General features: G+C 42.6%; 1 protein-coding gene across 1 annotated transcript in view; it reads right to left on the bottom strand.

Moving 5' to 3' along the window:
- Nucleotides 1-2,594: 2,594 nt before the first annotated feature.
- Nucleotides 2,595-20,909, bottom strand: part of LOC120935687 (solute carrier family 12 member 9-like) — a 360,381-nt gene continuing 342,066 nt past the window's right edge. The window contains exons 11-12 of the mRNA XM_040347741.1: nt 9,776-9,922; nt 2,595-6,262 (exon numbers count right to left, since the gene is read on the bottom strand). Coding sequence (XP_040203675.1) covers nt 5,451-6,262; nt 9,776-9,922 — 959 coding nt within the window. The 3' untranslated portion in view covers nt 2,595-5,450. The remainder of the gene's footprint in view (nt 6,263-9,775; nt 9,923-20,909) is intronic.

Below are 20,909 nucleotides of genomic sequence, written 5' to 3'. Positions count from 1 at the left end.
TGTGTATTGGTAGAGAGTTCAGTAACACTTTAAACCACTTTAATACAGGGCACTTTCTGCCTTCATGGCCAGGCCAATTTTCAGCTTTCAATGCTGTTGCGTTTTATGCAACACTGTACTCAAACAATTTTTATGATTTGGTTCCCACAAATACATCTTTCTTTTGGTGGTATTTGATCACCACTGGAGTTTATTTTTTGCTAAACAAATATACCAACAATTTTGAAAAAAATAAAGGGGTTTGCTTTGTTTTTTATTTAAAATTTGGTTTTCTCCTTCACTGATAAGGTGGCACTAATAGATATTAATAAGCCACACTGATGAGCACTTTGATGGCACTGATGAGCACTTATAGGCAGCACTGATGAGGGGGCATTACTGATGGGCACTAATCAACATCTTTAATGGACACTGGTATCCCTGGTGGTCATGGGTGGGAATCCCTGGTGGGCACCATTGGTGGGTCTGCACTGATAATCAATCACCCTGTCAGGAGAGCAGTCGATCGGCTCTCCTCTACCCACGCCTTGTCAGCTCGAATAGAGGAAAAGCTATTAAATGGTCCTTACTGTTTATGATGTGATCAGCCATGATTGGACATTTTTCATGCAAATCAGCATGCCCCACCAGGTAACATGTACCACCAGCTTAGCACCTGCCTGTCTGTTTCCCAGATGTCATTGTTCATATTTAGTTCCAAACAGCTGGTGTATTTTCTCTTTTCACCAACTGAGTTGTCCAATATTTCTGGGCATATTTAGACACCAGTACAAGTACAGTTTACAATATTTTTTTCTACCAGCTCATAAATTACACAGTAGATTATTTTTACTTTTTTCAGTTTATTGGTTCCAATTGTAACAAAAATGGAATGGGTTGTTTGTAACAATGCACAAAAGATGGCGGCATATACAATATATTACTTATGAACAGAAACTATAGGACACATGACATAAGACAATTTGAAACTATAATGTATGTTATACTATATTATAAAAACTTTGATGTTAGTTTTATTCATATAATTTTTTAAAAGTGCAATAAATATCAGCAAGAAAAAAACGTTGTTTAAAGGGTTTGTAAAGGTACAATTTTTTTTTTTCCTAAATGGCTTCCTTTACCTCAGTGCAGTCCTCCTTCACTTACCTCATCCTTCGATTTTTGCTTTTAAATGTCCTTATTTCTTCTGAGAAATCCTCACTTCCTGTTCTGTCTGTAACTACACGCAGTAATGCAAGGCTTTCTTCCTGGTGTGGAGTCTCCTGCTCGCCCCCCTCCCTTGGACTACAGGAGAGTCAGGACGCCCACTAACACACAGCACCTTTCTCTATCTGCAATGTAGAGAGCGTCCTGACGTTCCTGTAGTCCAAGGGAGGGGGCGAGCACGACACTCCACACCAGGGAGAAAGCCTTGCATTACTGTGTGAAGTTAGACAGAAGAACAGGAAGTGAAAATTTCTCAGAAGAAATAAGGACATTTAAAAGAAAAATCGAAGGATGAGGTAAAGGAAGGAGGACTGCACTGAGGTAAAGGAAGATATTTAGGGGAAAAAAAATTGTACCTTTACAAACCCTTTAAGGGCAAGAACATATTTGTACAGCCCATGACACAAAGAGGTGGAATTACTAAAACTGGAGAAAGTGCATAAAACCCAATTGGCTTCCAAGTTTTTTCGTCAAAGCTTAATTGAAGTTGAAGGCTGAAGTTAGAAGCTGATGGACTACTATGCACAGCGTCACCAGATTTTGCACGCGCCAGTTTTAGATTTGTTTTTGTTTTTTTTAGAGAAAATTATAGGGGAAGTTGTTTAGAGAGACAAAAACATAGTACCATATGTTAGGGAATGAGCATACAATGCCATATACCAGAAAGGAAAAGCATTACCAATAAAAAGGGACTTTTGAGGCTTCGTACTGAGGATATGGCAACACAATTCAATGAAAAATACATTTTTTATTTTGTAAACCCATCAAAAGATAGATACAAGACCAGCATACTAAGGTTATGATATGCTGTTGGTGGTTAGGAGTATAGTAGTATTGGCCACTGTCAGTCCCCACTGTATGCGATAGTGATACTTGTTATAGAGGTAGACTTAGAGATATTCTCCTTTTGTAGCTGTGACGGTTTGGCTGGTTGTGGCCCTGGTCTCCCCTCTGGGTGGTCCAGTGCCCAGTACGCTGCCCTCCGCATATTAGTTGGGAGTCGGCTGATGTGTGACATTGCCTTGGGATCTATCAGTTGGTGCAAGCCTAATAGACGTTGCGGTAAGCCTATTGGCATATCTGACAATGTAATGTGTGATGTTTTTTCTGCTGTAAAATGTTTTCTAACCTTTTAGATATCCCTGATGAAGCACCTGTTATAACTGTAATTATATCAGCATCTTTTTTGTCATCTACCCACTTAAGATGTTTTTATTATGTTGATAGATATAGATATAGATATAGATATAGATATAGATATAGATATAGATATAGATATAGATATAGATATAGATATAGATATAGATATAGATATAGATATAGATATAGATATAGATATAGATATAGATATAGATATATAATTTTTTTTTAAAACATTTTTTTATTGAATTGAATTTTATTCCTTATCCTCAGTACAAAGCCTCAAAAGTCCCTTTTTAATGGAAGTGGTTTTCCTACTAGTTTCTGGAGAAGTTTACTTGTGGTCCCTGTATCTGAATCTTTTTACAAAACCCTGTTAAAAGGGAAAGCGGGTAGAGCAGTCATTCTTTCCTACTCAAGCAGTTGAGCATACATTTCAATTTAAGCTATTGAGCTCTGTATATAGGCTTTTTTTATCTGAGGCGCCAAGGAGAGCCTGTAAAACATGTAAAAAGGAGATAACAGCTCCAGCTACTGGCTGGGTACAAATGTGAAAGATATTGACATATATTTTATCTCACTAAAAATGTTTTTTGAAATGTAATTGTACACCGTATTAAATTATTTATGGATTTTTAGGACCATAATAAAATAATGAAAATGGATGGATAAAAGTATTGAACAAAATATTTGTGTATAAATTACACAGGCTTCGTTCAAACTAAAGAGATGCAGTCAGTGAAATTTTTTTTTTTTTTTAAATCCTAGTGCATAGCAATAGATATAATTGCTTCCTGGGAATACAACTAAAAATGTTCAATTTGTGTTCTGAAAAGAAGCTTCTGGTGCACTAAAGTACAATAATTTGTGCAGAATGGTCACAATTCCCTCCATGACATTCAAAATTTGTTCTGCTCACTCCATATAGGTTAACACGTCAATGCACTAACATAGCCACAAGGCTATACAACCATTTTGTGCCCACTGAAGATCACTGCAGAACCTACCCGATTTGCCTGGCCCTAATAACTTTATCTACATACTGAATGCAGTGACATACTAGAACTTGGGGATGTCTATAAATCAAGGTGGCTTTATTCTTACATTGCTATTGATGCACAAGTACAGACCCTTGGACGTGATCCAAATAAAATCACAGAGCTTACAGCTTGCGAAAACTGTATCCATTACTTTATTTGCATAGTTAAACATATATATTAGTAAAAACAAATCCCTGAATATTTAGAACATTGTAGAAAGATTTGGTACAAAAGAAAAAATAATTCTGTGCAAGATAACCAAATACAAATACACAGTACAAATTATAGATTTATCAACATGAAGCAACTGTTACGATGTAGGACAGATACATTGTTTAATGCAGAACTTGAGGCAAAATATATATATTTTAAATGTGTTGTGTAACAGTTAACTTTTATATTGTGTATGCCACCTCTAGGATCACTTTGGTTTTCTTATGTACAGTTTCCTAATGCTGGATAGTGTGGCTCTAGCTACTATGAGAGTTGTGGCTCCCAAATGCAGAAGCCAAACTAGCCTTTATCCACTGCTTGTTCTGTCACATGATGCCTTGTATTCTGTGAACCATTCACAAAATACAAGATATTATGTGAACGGATAAGGGAGAGAAGGGGTGGATAAACAGCAAGACCGCTTCTGCGTCCATTTCAGTGGCAAAAGTATAGCAAGAGTTTACTATCCAACATCAGGAAACTGTAAATAAAGAAGCCCCAGTGATTCTAGCAGTGGCACACACCATATGAAATTTAACTACTTGTTGCACAGCTCATTTAAATAAAATAAAAAATTATTTCCTCCTAATAAAGCCACAATTAAAGCAGAACTTTTGTTTTTTAAGTTTTCAAAGTTAAACAAGATTTTGCAGAGGATGATCCTTCACGATCAAAAACAAATTAGCCTTTTCTGGGCAACATTCAAACACACACATATCAATCTCATTCAGTGAAATCTATTTCAGTACTTACTGTATAGGCCATACTTGGAAAAATTGCCGCACTCCCAATCCAGTCTGTTTGGATAACATGTGTGAGATGGCCTCAGCCTTGCACCACTCCACAAGCCACATGCTCCCACATGTTTTCCCCCACCTGCCAGGACTTGGTCATAGAGGACTCTGTGGCGTGGTGTAAAGCCAAGGCCATCTCGCACATGTTGACCACACAGACTGGATTGGGAGAGCGGCGATTTTTCCAAGTATGCTATACATTACTGGATGGTGAAATTGTCAGCTGGCACCCCAATCCTGAGTACCAGCGGGACTACACACATTTCCCTTGTTTGCTTAGTGTGGCACTACAAGTATTAGCAGGTCACTGAATTGGAGTGCACAGCTGCTAAGGGCCCTAATAAAGTGTTCCAGTGAGGTCCTCACAAGCATAAAGTTGCCAATATTTGCAAAAGTAAAAACAGCACTGCATAGAGCTTTATGATGTCGCTGTTTATACTGCCTCGCCCCTACTACACAATTTTAATCAGCAAATGCAGAACCTTCAATTATTAATTTTGTTTCAAAGCTATACGTTGAAGTTATACTATCTCTTGCGTCCATCATGTTTTATTTCAGCTCACTGCAGATGCGTGTGGCGTTTTAGTGATAAAATGTTTAGTTTTCTTGCATATTTTAAGAGTTCACTTGTCATTCACATGCTCAGATGTTTAAACATTGACCTAGGCCATACACAGACACTCCAAATCTAGGTTTCATATCCATGTTAACAAACATACATGTGGGTAATTAGGTATGCAGGTCATCTGCTGTATTTTTATTGTACTGCTAAAACTACAAATGTTTGGCACTTATAAAAAATGTGCAAATGCTATACCCAGGAATTAACAGTATCTTACTCAGTGTATTCCTATATCATAGTGATTAGCACCAGAAAAACAAAATTCTCCCCTTTTCTTATCACTGCTCACGCCTCGGACTCTTTAGAATGTGTCTGTATTACAGTGAGGTCAGTCTGGGTTTCTTGGCATGGATACAAAGTGAATAAAACAAGCTGCCTTTTATAAAGGGCACAGCCAATTCCCGCTTGCTGTGCAGTTAATGTTCTTGAAATGTATCAGAGCTCAGTGCTTGTCACAGGACTAACTCCATGAATGAGCAGTGTGGGTCCCAAGTTTCGGCTTATTGCCTCCACCTGGTTAAGGAATCTGTTGTAAATGGAAGTGTCTGCTGGAGGCCGTGGAAGATACAAGAACCTGACAGCTGGAGGAGCCATGGGATTTTGCCCCAGAATCATCTGATTCACAGCCATCAAATAGTCATCTGATATTTTGATAGAGTTGTTTGGGTAATTCAGGTAGACTTCTTCTGCAGTGTCTGCAGCTTCTACCTGCTTGTGCCAGTGCAGAGCAACCACAGAGTCCCAAATTACTGTCTGGATGGAGGCCTTGATACGGAGGTCCTTTAGCAGCTGTTTCAGTTTCACCTCTTGGCCACGCAGGCCGCTGTCTCTCTCTACGCATAGAAACAGGCGCAGCTTAGCTTTTTTCCAAGACCGTACCATGTTCAATACACAAGCCATTTGAAGGAGGAACAAGCTGCAGGTATTCACATAAGAGGCACTGTCTGGTCGCAGGAGGTTCAGAGGCCACACATCAATATAGGTGTCTTTACCCTTCAAGCTGCAGATACTAAACCTGTCAAACTCTGAGAAGTACCTTGCCAGCACCACATTTTTAGACATCTTTATAGAATCTGATATAATAGCAACATATTCCCAGGCAGAAAAGTTCTCAGACGGTGGTGTTCGGCCAGTTGAAGTGTACACAAAAGGAGTAGATCTGTCCAGTTCCTGGTCATTCCTTAGCAGATCCTCTGGTGTGGAGCGAGTGTAGAACCCAAGAATGACAGTGTTCGGCCTCATTCCTCCTGTGAAAGGCAGAAATACTCGCTTAAAAGTCACAAATACCATTATAGATCTTAAGCATGTCTGTCATAATAATTGCATTCTCTGCACATTGCCATCTGGGTTATTAGAATAAGCAGAAGTTCTATAATGACTCTCCGTGCAGGCACATTCGGAATATATAAGACATACTACAGATTTCTGAATATTCAGTGCTATTGATTAAAGGAGCATTATGTATACAAAAAACAGTATTTGTTTAACAAATACCTTCATGCTTTATGCAAATGTTGCATTTTTAAGAAGTATTTTAAGAGGTCTGAAAGCCAGTAAACATAACACTAGGAATAATAAACATATACTACTAGTGACCATTAAATATATGCACATATTAAGCTAAAGTTTAGTGAAAAAGACATACAACTACTATTTTGAATGTGTGATTCAGAGTTGCCTATTCCAGCTAATCAATGTCTCTATTTTATCTTGCATACATGAAAAAAATTACAGCAAATATCTTTTTTGTCCGCCATAGGGAAGCAGACTAAAACTTTCATGTTCTCCTTTTCTTTTTAACCTAGCCCATTGTATGGACACATATAGATCTTAGGCATAATATACCCGGACACATATACAGCTTTTCTGTAACTTTTGCATGCTCTGAGTCACACTGTTGATGTTAGCCATAGAAAGTCCATAACCACAGGATTTTAGCATCCATTATTCAACAATAACTGAACATTAGTTCACGCTGTTATCTTTTTATTTTTCAGTTCTTACACGTGAACAAACTGCATTTTTTATTTGTCTTTAAATCTTTAACATTTGGAGCAAAAAAGTGGCACAAACAGAAGCGTATGATGATATGCCAAAAATTGGAAAGATTGGATTATTTGTGCGGTTTGTGTGGAACATGGTAAGCATGTCATAATGTGCAAATACTGTATACTATGCATACCCACCCACACTTGGCAGAATTTAGTTAAATGAGGTAGGTGGACATATTAGTCAGAGGCATCAAAGGGTTAATTGGGAAAAAGTTTAAGTGGTTCTAAAGGCTCAACCATCTTGAAATCTTCATGCATTCCATGAAAGAAAATTGCTTTTAGGGCCGGTTCACACTGGTCCGACATGTGCTTCAACTTTCAAGTCACATGACATGTCAAAATCAATGGTTCCCTATGAGAGCCATCTTAACCGTTCCGACTTGTGTTGGTCTGACTTTGAAAATGCTTCCTGCACTACTTTGGTCCGACTTGGGCACAATTTCAGCCAATTGATTTGGATGGAAGTCAGAATCATCATCTTAAATGATCCGACTTGTGGGATGAGATTTGTGCTCCAAGGATCTTTGGACTGGTATTGATTTTGAGGGTAAACCCCACACAATTTTTTTTTTTTTAAACAGTGTGGGGTCCCCCCCCAAAAATCTACACCAGACCCCTATCCGAGCATGAAGCCCAGTAAGTCAGGAAAGGGGGGGATGAGCGAGCATCCCCCACCCCCAAACCACCTTGTTTCTGGGGACAAGAGCCTCTTTACGCCAACCCTGGGCAGTGGTTGTGGGCTTCTGCGTGCAAGGGGCTTATTTGAATCTTGAAGCCCCCTTTAACCACCCAGAATCCAAAAAACGGAAACCCGCTGCTCCCCCCCATGCAAATGAGTACCCGTTCACCCAAAAAAAAGTGTAGCGTGTAAAAAAAAAAAAAAAAACAGCTTTGTGCCCTGTCGTGGCTCCAAGGTGTCTTCTTCCCCCAAAGTATTTTCTTCTCCCTCTGGTGCTTTGGACTGGGGGTTGCGTGCTTAGATATTGCTGAGGAAGGGACGATACACGTGCGGGAGGACTCTGTGACGTCATTGCAGCCTTCTCTGTTTTGATGAAGCGTTGTGTTTGTGTGTAGCTTTTTTAATAGTAATAAAAGATGCTTTTAGTCAACCAGAGAGCACTATGTACTTTTAATTGATTTTACATGGTTACCACTAGGGTTGTCCCGATACCAGTATCGGTATCGGGACCGATACCGAGTATTTGCGGGAGTACTCGTACTCGCGCAAATACCCCCGATACCTAAATAGAATACTTTCCCCCCCCTTTCCCCCCCGCCGCTGCCGCCGCATCGAGGGACATGGCTAGAGGGACATTGCTGCATATGTGAGTGACATGGCTAGAGGGACATTGCTGCATATGTGAGGGACATGGCTAGAGGGACATGGCTAGAGGGACATTGCTGCATATGTGAGGGACATGGCTAGAGGGACATTGCTGCATATGTGAGGGACATGGCTAGAGGGACATGGCTGCATATGTGAGGGACATGGCTAGAGGGACATGGCTGCATATGTGAGGGACATGGCTGCATATGTGGGGGACATGGCTGCATATGGGGGGGACATGGCTGCATTTGGGGACACATTTAAAAAAAGTATCGGTATTCGGTATCGGCGACTACTTGAAAAAAAGTATCGGTACTTGTACTCGGTCCTAAAAAAGTGGTATCGGGACAACCCTAGTTACCACATTCCTCTACTGTTTATGGGAGTTTCATCCTGCTGCTGCAAAGGGGCAGGTTTTCGATTCTTGGATCCTGTAGAGGCATTTATTCACCCTTGATTACTTTTTGTGGGAAATATTGATTGACCTGTTAGCTCAGAGGTACCTCTACAGTGTGAGGTGAGCGGCCTGTATATTCAGTGGTGGACGCACGTAAATTGCAATGTTTTCCAAGCACCCTGATCACTACTGATGAGAATATGCTTACCTTTGGTGTCATCTTTCTAGGTCATCCTTTGCGCTCATATTATATAAACTGGGACTTTTTATATGGCTCTTTTGCCAGATATCATTCTAATGTATTTTTAGTGTTATGATTTTTTGTTTTTAGCACTGCACTTTTTTTTCCTTATGTACTCCTCCACGGATTCCTATATATTGACCTTAAGTGCTCAGCTGCTTATGTTAGGATTGTTTTTTTTGTTTTTTTACCATGCTCAGATAAGGGTCTGGTATGGATTTTGAGGGGGACCCCTTGCCGTTAAAAAACAAATGGGGGGGGGGGGGAATGGTGCATTGTCTGTACCCCATGCCCTTTTTTGGGGGGTTCCCCCTTAAAATCCATACCAGACTCAAAGTGCCTGGTATGGATCTGGCAGCCGACGGGTGAGCAGCGGGAGCAGACGGATGAGCACTCCCTTAACTGATAAAAAAAAGGATAGGGAGTATAGGTGTGCGGGACCTTTTTCAAGAATAATTATAGCCTTTACTACCTCAAAGTAAACTTTACTTACTCTGCTCTCTGCCACCCACACCAACTTTATAACTGTTTATCATAAATTAGCTTTTTCTGTAGTTTACACTGCCGAGTCTGTTCAGGACTGGAACAGTTACTTTGCAAACCAGTGTATTGGGCAATAAATACCACGGGCTTCAACGCAAGTGCATGTAGCTAGTTGGAATTAGGATATGTACATTTTATTGGTGTCTTCATCCGCTAAACAGTTGAGTAATACTGAGGAGAGACTGTGCAAAATACTCATACCTAGTCCAGAGATGAAGAGCAGTTGCTGGGCTCCATACCTAACAGAATTTGACAGTGTTAAATTAACAAAAGCCTTGATGTTCAGTTCATCCACAAGCTGAAGCCAGGAGTCGGTCCGTGTCTGCAAAGGGTCAGATGGCAACACATCTACAAAAGAATAAAACACCAGAAGTCAAACACATACTGACAGCTATTAATGGCAGACAATAATATATGTGCAGAGAACATAGCGCTAAAGGGTAAACACAGTAGTGAAGCTAGTGAGGTAGAAAAGGGTTTAGTCATTTTATATAGAAATTTTTAATTGAATACAAACAGACCTACTGAAGCAATTAAAAATAATTGTACATCATATTTGGTTACACTCAAATTTTTTGACTGTCAGGCTTTTTTTTATTTTAGCACATTGGCTACAAAAGCTTGACAGTGACAGACTATCTACTATGGAATATAAGACAGAGGTGGTGAAGTGTAAAAAAATGTCCTGCTCCATGGTGTCCTGCAGAGGTAGAAACAATAGGTCATATTTATAGTACTGTGTGCTATCCTTTTTAGGCAGGTGTGAAAAAATGCTGTTAGGAATGCTTTCAGAAATCGAAGTCTTAATAGTTTATTTTATCAATTAACAAAATGGAAAGAAAATGAACAGGAGAAATCCAAATCAAATCAAATGTGGTTGTTCGAAACATCCTGGAGAACCAACTACTGATCTTCTGTAGATGTAGGGCTGCCTCAGATCCTCCTGTCTCTTCATGTAATCCCAGACTCGATGTTGAGATCAGGGCTCTGTGGGGGGCAAACCATCACTTCCAGGACTTCATTACACTGATAGTTCTTAATGACGTTGGCTGGATATTTGGGGTCAATGTCCCAATGTGGAATAATTTTGGGGCCAAGCACACACCTCCCTGATGGTATGGATAAGTATTATAGATATGGAGACAAAACTAAGCGACTCAATTGTGCACAAAAGCATAGGAAATGGGGGTGAAAAAAAATGGCACAGGTGGTCTGGAGTGTAGCAGGAGGCAGTTTGTTCACAAAGGGCTGGAGAGTGGTACATAAATTGGGTGTCTGCAGGCAACAGTGAAGCGTGGTGGAGGTTCCTTGGAAGTTTGGGGCCGCATTTCTACAAATGGAGTTGAAGATTTGTTCATGATCAATGGTGTCCTCAATGCTGAGAAATACAGGCATATACTTATCCAGCATGTCATACCATCTGGAAGGTATGCGATTGGTCCCAAATCTGTCAAATTTGTCTGGGATTACAGGGAGACAGAAGGATCTAAGGAAGCCTACATCCACAGATGATCTATGGTTAGTTCTCCAGGATGTTTGTGTAGCGGTACCCCTGTAAATGCTGCTGGTTGTTTCGGTCTGCCTGTCATCATGCCAAGCACACAATCTTCAGTCACTCTAAAAACAGGAAGCAGTCAAAGTACTTTTTTTTTTTTTTTTATTAGGGGAATTACACTTGGATGTAGATGGGGTATTTATGAGATGCCCAGAAGATTGCAGAAATTGTAGGAAGTGAGAACTATATACAGGTCAGTGGCGGCTGGTGCTCAAAATTTTTGTGGGGGCGCAAAGGAAAAAAAAATTGCAGTCTCACTGTGCCCAAACGCAGCCACTGTTACATGCCATCAAATGCAGCCACTGTGCCATCAATTCGCACCACTGTGCCATGCCATTAAACGCAGTCACTGTGCCATGCCATCAAATGCAGTCACTGTGCCATCAATTCGCACCACTGTGCCATGCCATTAAACGCAGTCACTGTGCCATGCCATCAAATGCAGTCACTGTGCCATCAATTCGCACCACTGTGCCATCAATTCGCACCACTGTGCCATGCCATTAAACGCAGTCACTGTGCCATCCATTGTCACCACTGTGCCATGCCATTAAACGCAGCCACTGTGCCATACATTGTCACCACTGTGCCATGCCATTAAACGCAGTCACTGTGCCATCCATTGTCACCACTGTGCCATCCATTGTCACCACTGTGCCATCCATTGTCGCCCCTGTGCCATCCATTGTCGCCCCTGTGCCATCCATTGTCGCCCCTGTGCCATCCATTGTCGCCCCTGTGCCATCCATTGTCGCCCCTGTGCCATCCATTGTCGCCCCTGTGCCATCCATTGTCGCCACTGTGCCATCCATTGTCACCACTGTGCCATCCATTGTCACCACTGTGCCATCCAGTCACCACTGTGCCATGCCATTAAACGCAGCCACTGTGCTATCCATTGAATGAATGAATGAAAAACTTATATAGCGCGGCACATGCGAACTGAATCGCCTCTGGGCGCTTGATGTTTCGTGTCTCATGACATCAAAAGAGCAGAGTTTTAATCTGTCTTCTGAAAGTCAGGTGGTTTTCCTCCAACCGAACGCTGGTTGGTAAAGCGTTCCATAGTCTCGGACCTTGAAAAGCAAACCTTCTTTCTCCTTTGGACTTGTATTTGGTTTTTGGCACCTTGACCAGATTTTGGTCAGTGGATCGCAGAACGCGATTAGAATTGTGAGGTTCTATCTTGTCGCAAAGATATTGCGGCGCCTTCCCATGGATGCACTTATGTGTCAGGCAGAGTGCTTTAAATACAATTCTGTCTTTTACTGGCAACCAGTGAAGGGTTCTCAGCAAAGGTGAGATTGATTCCCATGTTTTTTTCCCAGTCACCAGTCTGGCGGCCGTATTCTGTACGACTTGCAGACGAGCGATTTGGTACTTTGGGAGCCCGAGGTAAAGGGCATTTGCATAGTCCAGTCTGGAATTCACGATTGTTCCCACCACGACTGCTACGTCTTCTTTGGGGATAAATGGAATAAGTCTGCGTAGTAGGCACAACAAATGGTGCGATCCGCTGACTACTGACCCTATTTGTGCGTCCATTGTCATGAAGGTGTCAAATGACTCCTAGACTTTTGACTTTGGAGCTAGGGGTGATGCTTTGGCCCAGAATGGGCGGCGGTGTCCAGGTTGTTGCCAGTTGACTCTTTCGGCTGGCGTGAAACATAAGAAGTTCTGTTTTGGAACTGTTGAGTTTAAGATAACTCTTAGTCATCCAGTTTTCTATCGAAGAGAGACATTTCTCTAAACTGAGATGATCCTTTTTGTTGCAGATGCGAAAATACAATTGCATATCGTCTGCATAAGAGTGATAAAGTAGTTCTTGACTACTGATAATATCAAAGAGGGCGAAGATAGATGTTGAACAGTACCGGTGACAGGGGGGATCCTTGGGGGACTCCACATGGCACCGTGCGTTTTTCCGACGTGAAAGATCCCAGTTTCACTGTTTGTGATCGGTTTTCAAGAAAGGAGGAAAACCATGGTAAATCACCTTCTGCGATTCTGGCTACCTCGGCCAGTCGCATCAGTAACATTTTGTGGTCTACTGTGTCAAAGGCTGCGCTTAGGTCCAGCAGAACCAGGAGACAGGATTCTCCCTCGTCTGCGGCCTCGAGGGCATCGTCCCATATTTTGAGTAAGGCCGTTTCTGTCCCGTGTCCGGGACGGAAACCTGATTGAAATGGATCGAGTAGATTGTGGGTATCCAGATGCTGTTGCAGCTGTTGTACCACTATTTTCTCCATTATCTTGGAGAGAATATTTAGGCCTGTTATGGGGCGGCGGTGAGTTGGGTCCTTGGGATCCAAGTTAGGTTTTTTCAAGATGGGCTGGATTGTGCCCTCTTTCAGCAGGGATGGCACTATGCCTTCCTTAAATGACTGATTTATAAGCTGTGTGATGGGAGGCGCCAGAATGTCAGCGCATTCCTTCAGCAGCTTGGTGGGAATGATGTCATTGGGTGCTGTGCTGTTCCGCAACGCACCAATGATATTTTTGGTGGTATCGATGGAGATGGGTTCCAGAGTGAACTTAGTTGATTGTACCACTGTGCCATGCCATTAAACGCAGCCACTGCCATCCATTGTCACCACTGTGCCATGCAACGCAGCCACTGTGCCCTTTAATGGTCGCCGCTGTGCCAATTGTCCCCACTGTGCCCTGTAAATTGCGTTCTTCCCCCCCCCCCCCCCGCCCGGCACTTGCCTTTACTGGAGTCAGGCATCCACGTCCCACGATGTCTTCTCCCGCCCTCGATGACTGACAGGCGTCTCAGCCAATCGGGTTACAGGTAGCCAGAACCGGCCAACGTGATTGGCTGAGACGCCTGTCATCTTATTCAAGGGGCGTACAGTCTGTGCGCTCCGAGAATAAGCTTCCGGGACCCGAGGGCTGTATTGGGAAAGCCTATCAGAGCCGTTGGCTTTGATAGACATTTCCCTACAGCCAACCAGCTGGCGTTATTCAGATGGCCGGACATTGAGCGCCGACCATCTGAATAACAGCGGCAGCGGCGAAAATAACAGATTCGTGCAATGCATGAATCTATGTTATTTCAGTGGCGGTGAGAGCCAGAGGGGGCGGCGCTCCAGCGCCCTCTATGGACGAACCGCCACTGATACAGGTGAAACTCGAAAAATTAGAACATTGTGCAAAAGTTCATTTATTTCACTAATGCAACTTAAAAGGTGAAACTAATATATGAGATGGACTCATTACATGCAAAGAAAGATAGTTCAAGCCGTGATTTGTCATAATTGTGAGGATTATGGCTTAGGCATCGTACACACGACCGAGGAACTCGTAGGAAAAGACACATCGTTTTCCTCGACGAGTGCCTTGTTAGGCTTGTCGAGGAACTCGACAAGCTTGCTTTGCGTACACACTGTCAAGACAAAATCTCCTCGTTCTCAAACGCTCTTCTCAAACGCGGTGACATACAACGGCAGGGGAAGTTCGATTCCACTGGCAAGACTCTTGAGGCTGGTTTTGCTAATCTCATGTGTTTGCGTGTTAAGTAAAAGTTTGTTCGACGATTTGCACTTTTCAGTCTGTTACAGCTTGAAAAATGTGTTATCTCCATTACAAATGCTACTTTTACTCCCGTCTCATACTTTATTCTGAGCAAGCGCGGGTTTCTTGGCATACACACGCTCGAGTTTCTCATCGAAAACCAGCCCGACGAGGAACACGACGAGCAAATTCAGACTGCCGTCAAGGAAAAAGAGAACTTTTCGAGTTCCTCGACGAAAAACGTACACACGACCGGTTTCCTCGGCAAAAAAGCTCTCCCACCAAGTTTCTTGATGGATTCTGCCTTACAGCTCATGAAAACCCCAAATCCACGACCTCAGAAAATTAGAATATTACATGCAATCGATAAAACAAGGATTGTACATAGAACAGGGCTCAAAATTTCAAGTCCTGAGCTACTAGCCAGGCCTCAAGAGTTACTCGCCACCAGTTGCCCCACCTAATTCATACAATGCCCTGCGCCTAATTGCACCCGTAAACACGCCCTCGTAGATTATCTCATGGAATGACAATGTTTTATGCAGAATCAAGTTACAAAATTAAATATTACCAACAACAACTTTAACAAAATGGCACAGGGCACTGGGGGCAGACCAGAGGCACAGGGCACTGGGGGCAGACCAGAGCACTAGAACTGGGTCTCTTCCCCATTCTCTTGCTGTCTCCTCTGCAACTCCCATCCATCCTCTATCTCTCTTCCATTCATCTCATCATCAGGAGCCTGTGTGTGCGTCTCCATGCTTGCATGTCCCCAGAAAACTGCACAAACTAGAAGGCTGCCGCTCTCATGTCAGGGCAACTTTCAGTGAGCGCTGCACCGGAGTGGTAATTTTTGCAATCCTCCACCTCACTCATTACTTTCTGCTCTCCAGCTACATTGGTCAGGGCCCGGGAGAGGGGGGCAGGCTCAGAGAGGTCATACTGTTGGGTCCCATGGCTTAATGAGAATTGTAAGTAGAGCACCTGTGTAGTGCTCTGCCTGTGCGCGGCTCACCAGACTACTTTTCCCGAGCATGCACCTTTCCTCTTCGGCCGCCAATCTCATCGGGACTCTAAGTGTAGGCACAGATTGGAGGGTGATTGGTCATGCAGCCCTGTCATCACTCGCCCCCAGCTTAAATCCACTCGCCAAATGCTAGTAGGCGAGTGGAAATTTTGAGGGCTAACATAGAACAATATCGGACCTCTGAAAAGTATAAGCATGCATATGTACTCAGTACTTGATTTGGGCCCCTTTTGCAAGTAATTATTGCCTTAATGTGGCGTGGCATGGAAGCCATCAGCCTGTGGCACTGCTGAGGTGTTAGACCAGGATGCTTCAATAGCAGCTCTTCTGCATTAAGTCTCATGTCTCATCTTTCTCTTGGCAATGCCCCATAGATTCTCTATGGGGTTCAGGACAGGCGAGTTTGCTGGCCAATAAAGCACAGTAATCCCATGGTCATTGAACCAGGTTTTGGTGCTTTTGGCAGTGGGGGCAGGTGCCAAGTCCTGCTGGAAAATGAAGTCAGCATCCCCATAGAGCTCATCTGCTGAAGGAAGCAGGAAGTGCTCCCAAATCTCCTGGTAGACGGCTGCGTTGACCCTGGACTTAATGAAGCACAGTGGACCAACACCAGCAGATGACATGGCTCCCCAAATCAACACAGACTGTGGTAACTTCACACTGGACTTCAAGCATCTTGCAATGTGTGCCTCTCCATTCTTCCTTCATACTCTGGGTCCTTGGTTTCCAAATGAGATGCAAAATTTGCTCTCATCAGAAAAGAGGACTTTGGACCACTGAGGAACAGACCAGGTCTGTTTTTTCTTTAGCCCAGGTAAGACGCTTCTGACGTTGTTCAGGAGTGGTTTGACAAGAAAAATATGTCATTTAAAGCCCATGTCCAGGATCCGTCTGTGTGGTGGCTCTTGATGCACTGACTCCAGCCTCAGTCCACTCCTTGTGAAAGTCCTTAACATGAACGGCCTTTTCCTGACAATCCTCTCCAGTCTGCGGTCATCCCTGCCAATGTGCACCTTTTTTCTTCCACACTTTTCCCTTCCACATAAATTTCTATTAATGTGCTTAGATACAGCACTTTGAGAACATCCAACTTCTTTTGCAATTAACTTTTTGATGCTTTCCCTCCTTATGGAGGGCGTCGATGATGGTTTTCTGTACAACTGTCAGGTCAGCAGTCTTTCCCATGATTGGGATTCCTACTGAACCAGAGAGACCATTTAAAGGCTCAGGAACCCTTTGCAGGTGTATTGGCTTAATTATCCAATAGAGTGGGACACTTTGAGCCTAGAAAATTGCACCTTTTCACAATATTCAAATTTTCTGAGATTGTGGATTTGAGGTTTTCATAAGCTGTAAGCCATAATCCTCACACTGACAAATCACGGCTTGAACTATCTTGCTTTGCATGTAACAAGTCTATCTCATATAATTAGTTTCACCTTTTAAGTTGCATTAGTGAAATAAATGAACGTTTGCACAAATTCTAATTTTTCGAGTTTCACCTGTACATCTCCAGTATATGCAAATTTCTCCAGCACAAACTTTACTTTATCTCACCCTTCAGCACTCCTCTTGACTATTAATCTCACTCTCAGGACCAGCTAGCACCGATATGCAGGCCTGACACTAGCTCAGTCAGGGCCCAAACAAATGGCCTTTACAGGCAGGGACCATGGGCCCCTATTGTGTAGCAAAAAATATAGTGCTAGCTGTACACATGGCTACTGAGCCCAGTTACACATGGCTATTAAGCCCAGTACCACATCCTGAGGCCCTGCCAACCCTCCTGGCTGCAGCTGCCTCTTTACTGCCTCTGATACCACAGTGCACTCCACTGGCACCCTTCCCAAATTACTCTCCCAGTCCTCTCAGGCGTGCCTCCCCAGTCCTCCTTACTGTGTGTCACTCCCCGGCCCTCCTGGCTGCGACCTGTTCCTCCCTGGTGACTTGCCTGGCAGTGCTCTCCTGCTGCACTCTCCTTGCTCCCATGCCTCCTGTTCAGGACACCTCCTTGGGTTGTGAGAAGGTCCTGTCTGCACCTGAGCCAAGGCCCAAGATCAACTCCCCCCTTAGACTGAGGAGGTGCTTCCAGGGCCATGACAGCCTAGCACTCCATCTCCCACCGAACTCACCTGGACCCTCAGTATTTAAGGAGGCCTGCCAATCCAGGTTGGGGATTGGTCAGGGCTCCTCAGAATACTCCAAGTGGTGTGAGTCACCCAGCTCTGAGTTACTTCCAACTCAGATCAAAAACAAACAGACTTAGCTGCCAGCCAAACCTGAAATTTGCCTACACTACAGAAACCCCAACTACTGTAACAAACTAGCAACACTAGAGGGTGCTACACTTGGAACAACCACATTTGATTTGGATTTATCTTCTGTTCATTTACTTTCCATTTTGTGAATTGATAAAAATAAACTAACACTTCTATTTCTGAAGGAATTCTAAATTTACAACATTGTTTCACACCTGCCAAAAACGTTTGCACAGTAAAATATTAGAGGTGAGCCTGTGTCACTGTTTTAAAGCGGAGGTTCACACAAAAAGTGAACCTCCGCTTTTTGGATTCCCCCCCCCCTCCGGTGTCACATTTGGCACCTTTCAGGGGGGAGGGGGGTGCAGATACCTGTTCTGACTCCCGCGGGAAATCCAGCCCCTTCACTTAACCCCTTTGCTGTCTTCTGGGAAACACTGTACCCAGGAGAGAGCGGGGACCAGAGACGGCGCACCGCGATCATGGTGCATGCCCAGTAGGGAATTGGGCAGTGAAGCCGCAAGGTTTCACTGCCCGATTCCCTCACCGAGGATGGCGGCGGAAGCAGCCGAGGACCGAGCCATTGCTCAGCCTCGGCTGCTGACATCGGGGGCACGCTGGACAGGTAAGTGTCCATTTTTTAAAAGTCAGCAGCTGCAGTATTTGAAGCTGCTGAAAAACGGCGGAACCTCCGCTTTAACAGTTTAAACCAGATTTTTGGACGGGCAGGCGTGCTGATTGCACAGCTGAGGGCTGGTTTCATATTAGTCCCAGGGTTATAGTTCAGGGCTCCGAGTTGGAGATGGCTCCACCCGGCAGACAGGAGTTCTTGGCAGGGAGTCAGGAGGGTGCCATCCAATAGACAGGTGGTCTGAACATGGAGATTAGGACTCCTCTCTAGGAGTCAGAAGGCTGCATAAGAAAGCAGAAGAGCTGATTGCGAGTAAGCGATGAAAGTGCTTGACCGAAGAAAACCATTGTGTTGGTCTGAGGATAGACCTAAGGGCTAGGCTTGAGGCCTAAAGCAGTCGTGTGTCAGGTGAATAAGCCAGGGGCTGAAGCTTTGTGCAAATTACAGTAATGGTAACTTTTCCATTCCTTTAAAATAAAAGTGGACTGCCGTGCCCTCAAAAATAAAAAAATAAAAATATATATATCTATATATATATATATATATATATATATAATCTATCTATCTATCTATCTATCTATCTATCTATCTATCTATCTATCTATCTATCTATCTATCTATCTATCTATCTATCTATCTATCTATCTATCTATCTATCTATCTATCTATATATATATATATATATATATATATATCTATCTATCTCCCCTATAATAACACTACAGCACTAGCAAGCTGTGCACTATGTCAGAGGGGTCTTGTGATTGCTCTCTATTAAAGCTAGAGTTTTCAATGCTTGCTTAAAGTGTGTACAATCCCTAATGACAACCTAAGTGTGATTGCAAAATGAAAAGCACTTTATGAAATTCAATCTACCCATTTATTGTTCCATTCAAATGATGCTGCTTATTAACCTTGGATCTCAGTGTCTACCTTTTACAAGGTCACTATAGCAACTTGGGAAATTTGAATGTCTTAATTCTGTCAGAAATTAGTAACGTCCAATCTAAAAACGAATACTGTAAACACCACATTTTGCCAATTGCTGCTACATTTATTAACTTTCCAGTATTAAACCATTAATTGAAAAAAAAAATTATATATATACATACGCACACATTTATATTGATATATACTGTGTACTCAAATATAAAAAGCAACTGCACCTAGGTTTCTTTTCAAATCACATCAACTTACAATAGTCCTTCATTTGTTGGGTCTGTCATGAAAAATGAACTAACCATAAAAACAGATAATTTTTCAATTCTCTAAAACACGTTCTAGGCTCTCTGACCATAACAATAGCTAGTCTAATTCTAACGCTATACATTTACCCTAGTCCTAACTATCTTGTAAGCAAACATTAACCTTGACTATGTACCCACTATGTTGGATATGTACATTAGTAGCCATATAGGCTGAAATGAAACTTTTTTTAATTCTTTATGTAAGTTGTCTTACTTACAGATAAGTAAACAATTTATTAAACCATTACATCAAACATATGAACTCCCAATGGATCCCTTCAAAATCCAATCTACAACATTAATCCCATCTTAAATTCGTCAAAAACAAATTATATTTGAAGCAGTCCACATTCTTTCATTGGTCCTACTTTTCTATACCCAGACAACATACTTGCCCTTTTCTTTATTTTTAAAAACCTCAAACTTAACCAAAAAACCCTTTGCCAGGAGGGGAAAAAAAGGAGGGGGAGGGAAAGAAAGGAAAAGGTGGGCATATGTTCCAAAGCAAATGTTGCCACCAGCAGGGGAGGTGGAGGTCCTTATAAGGCCTCTCTCTTTCAGATCACCTCAGGGTGCAAAGAGCGAACTCCCTTCCTCTGAAAGTTTGAATCTATTCCATTAAACCCAAGTTTTTAAATATTTCTAATTTCTGTTTTGAGCCTATAATAACATCCTCCATCTTATTAACCTCTTTGATTCGTGTAACCCATCCAAGAATTGTTGGGGGTCTCGTGTCTCTCCACTGCTGTGCAATGCACGATCTCGCAGGATTGATTTACCATATATCTTCCCCGGTATGTTCGAAAAATGTAACAGAAATAAAGCTGGGTCTTCCTGAAGGTTATACTCAGTAAATTTCTGTGCTATCCACCGTACCTCCCTCCAGATGTACTCCAGCTTCTGGCAAGACTAGAAGACATGGAGTAATGTCCCTCTTTCTTCCTGACATCTCCAACATTTGTCCGAAATCGACAGAGTATTTATTAAGTAATGAAGGTGTACGATACCATCTTGTCATGATTTTAAAATTCGTTTCTTGGGCTCTTGTGGATATTGTAGATTTTAACACAAAATTTATAATCTGCCTATGTTGTACCTGGG

This window comes from Rana temporaria, chromosome 4, assembly GCF_905171775.1.
Source record: "Rana temporaria chromosome 4, aRanTem1.1, whole genome shotgun sequence".
Classification (NCBI taxonomy): domain Eukaryota; kingdom Metazoa; phylum Chordata; class Amphibia; order Anura; family Ranidae; genus Rana; species Rana temporaria.
This window is presented reverse-complemented; position numbering and strand designations above follow the sequence as displayed.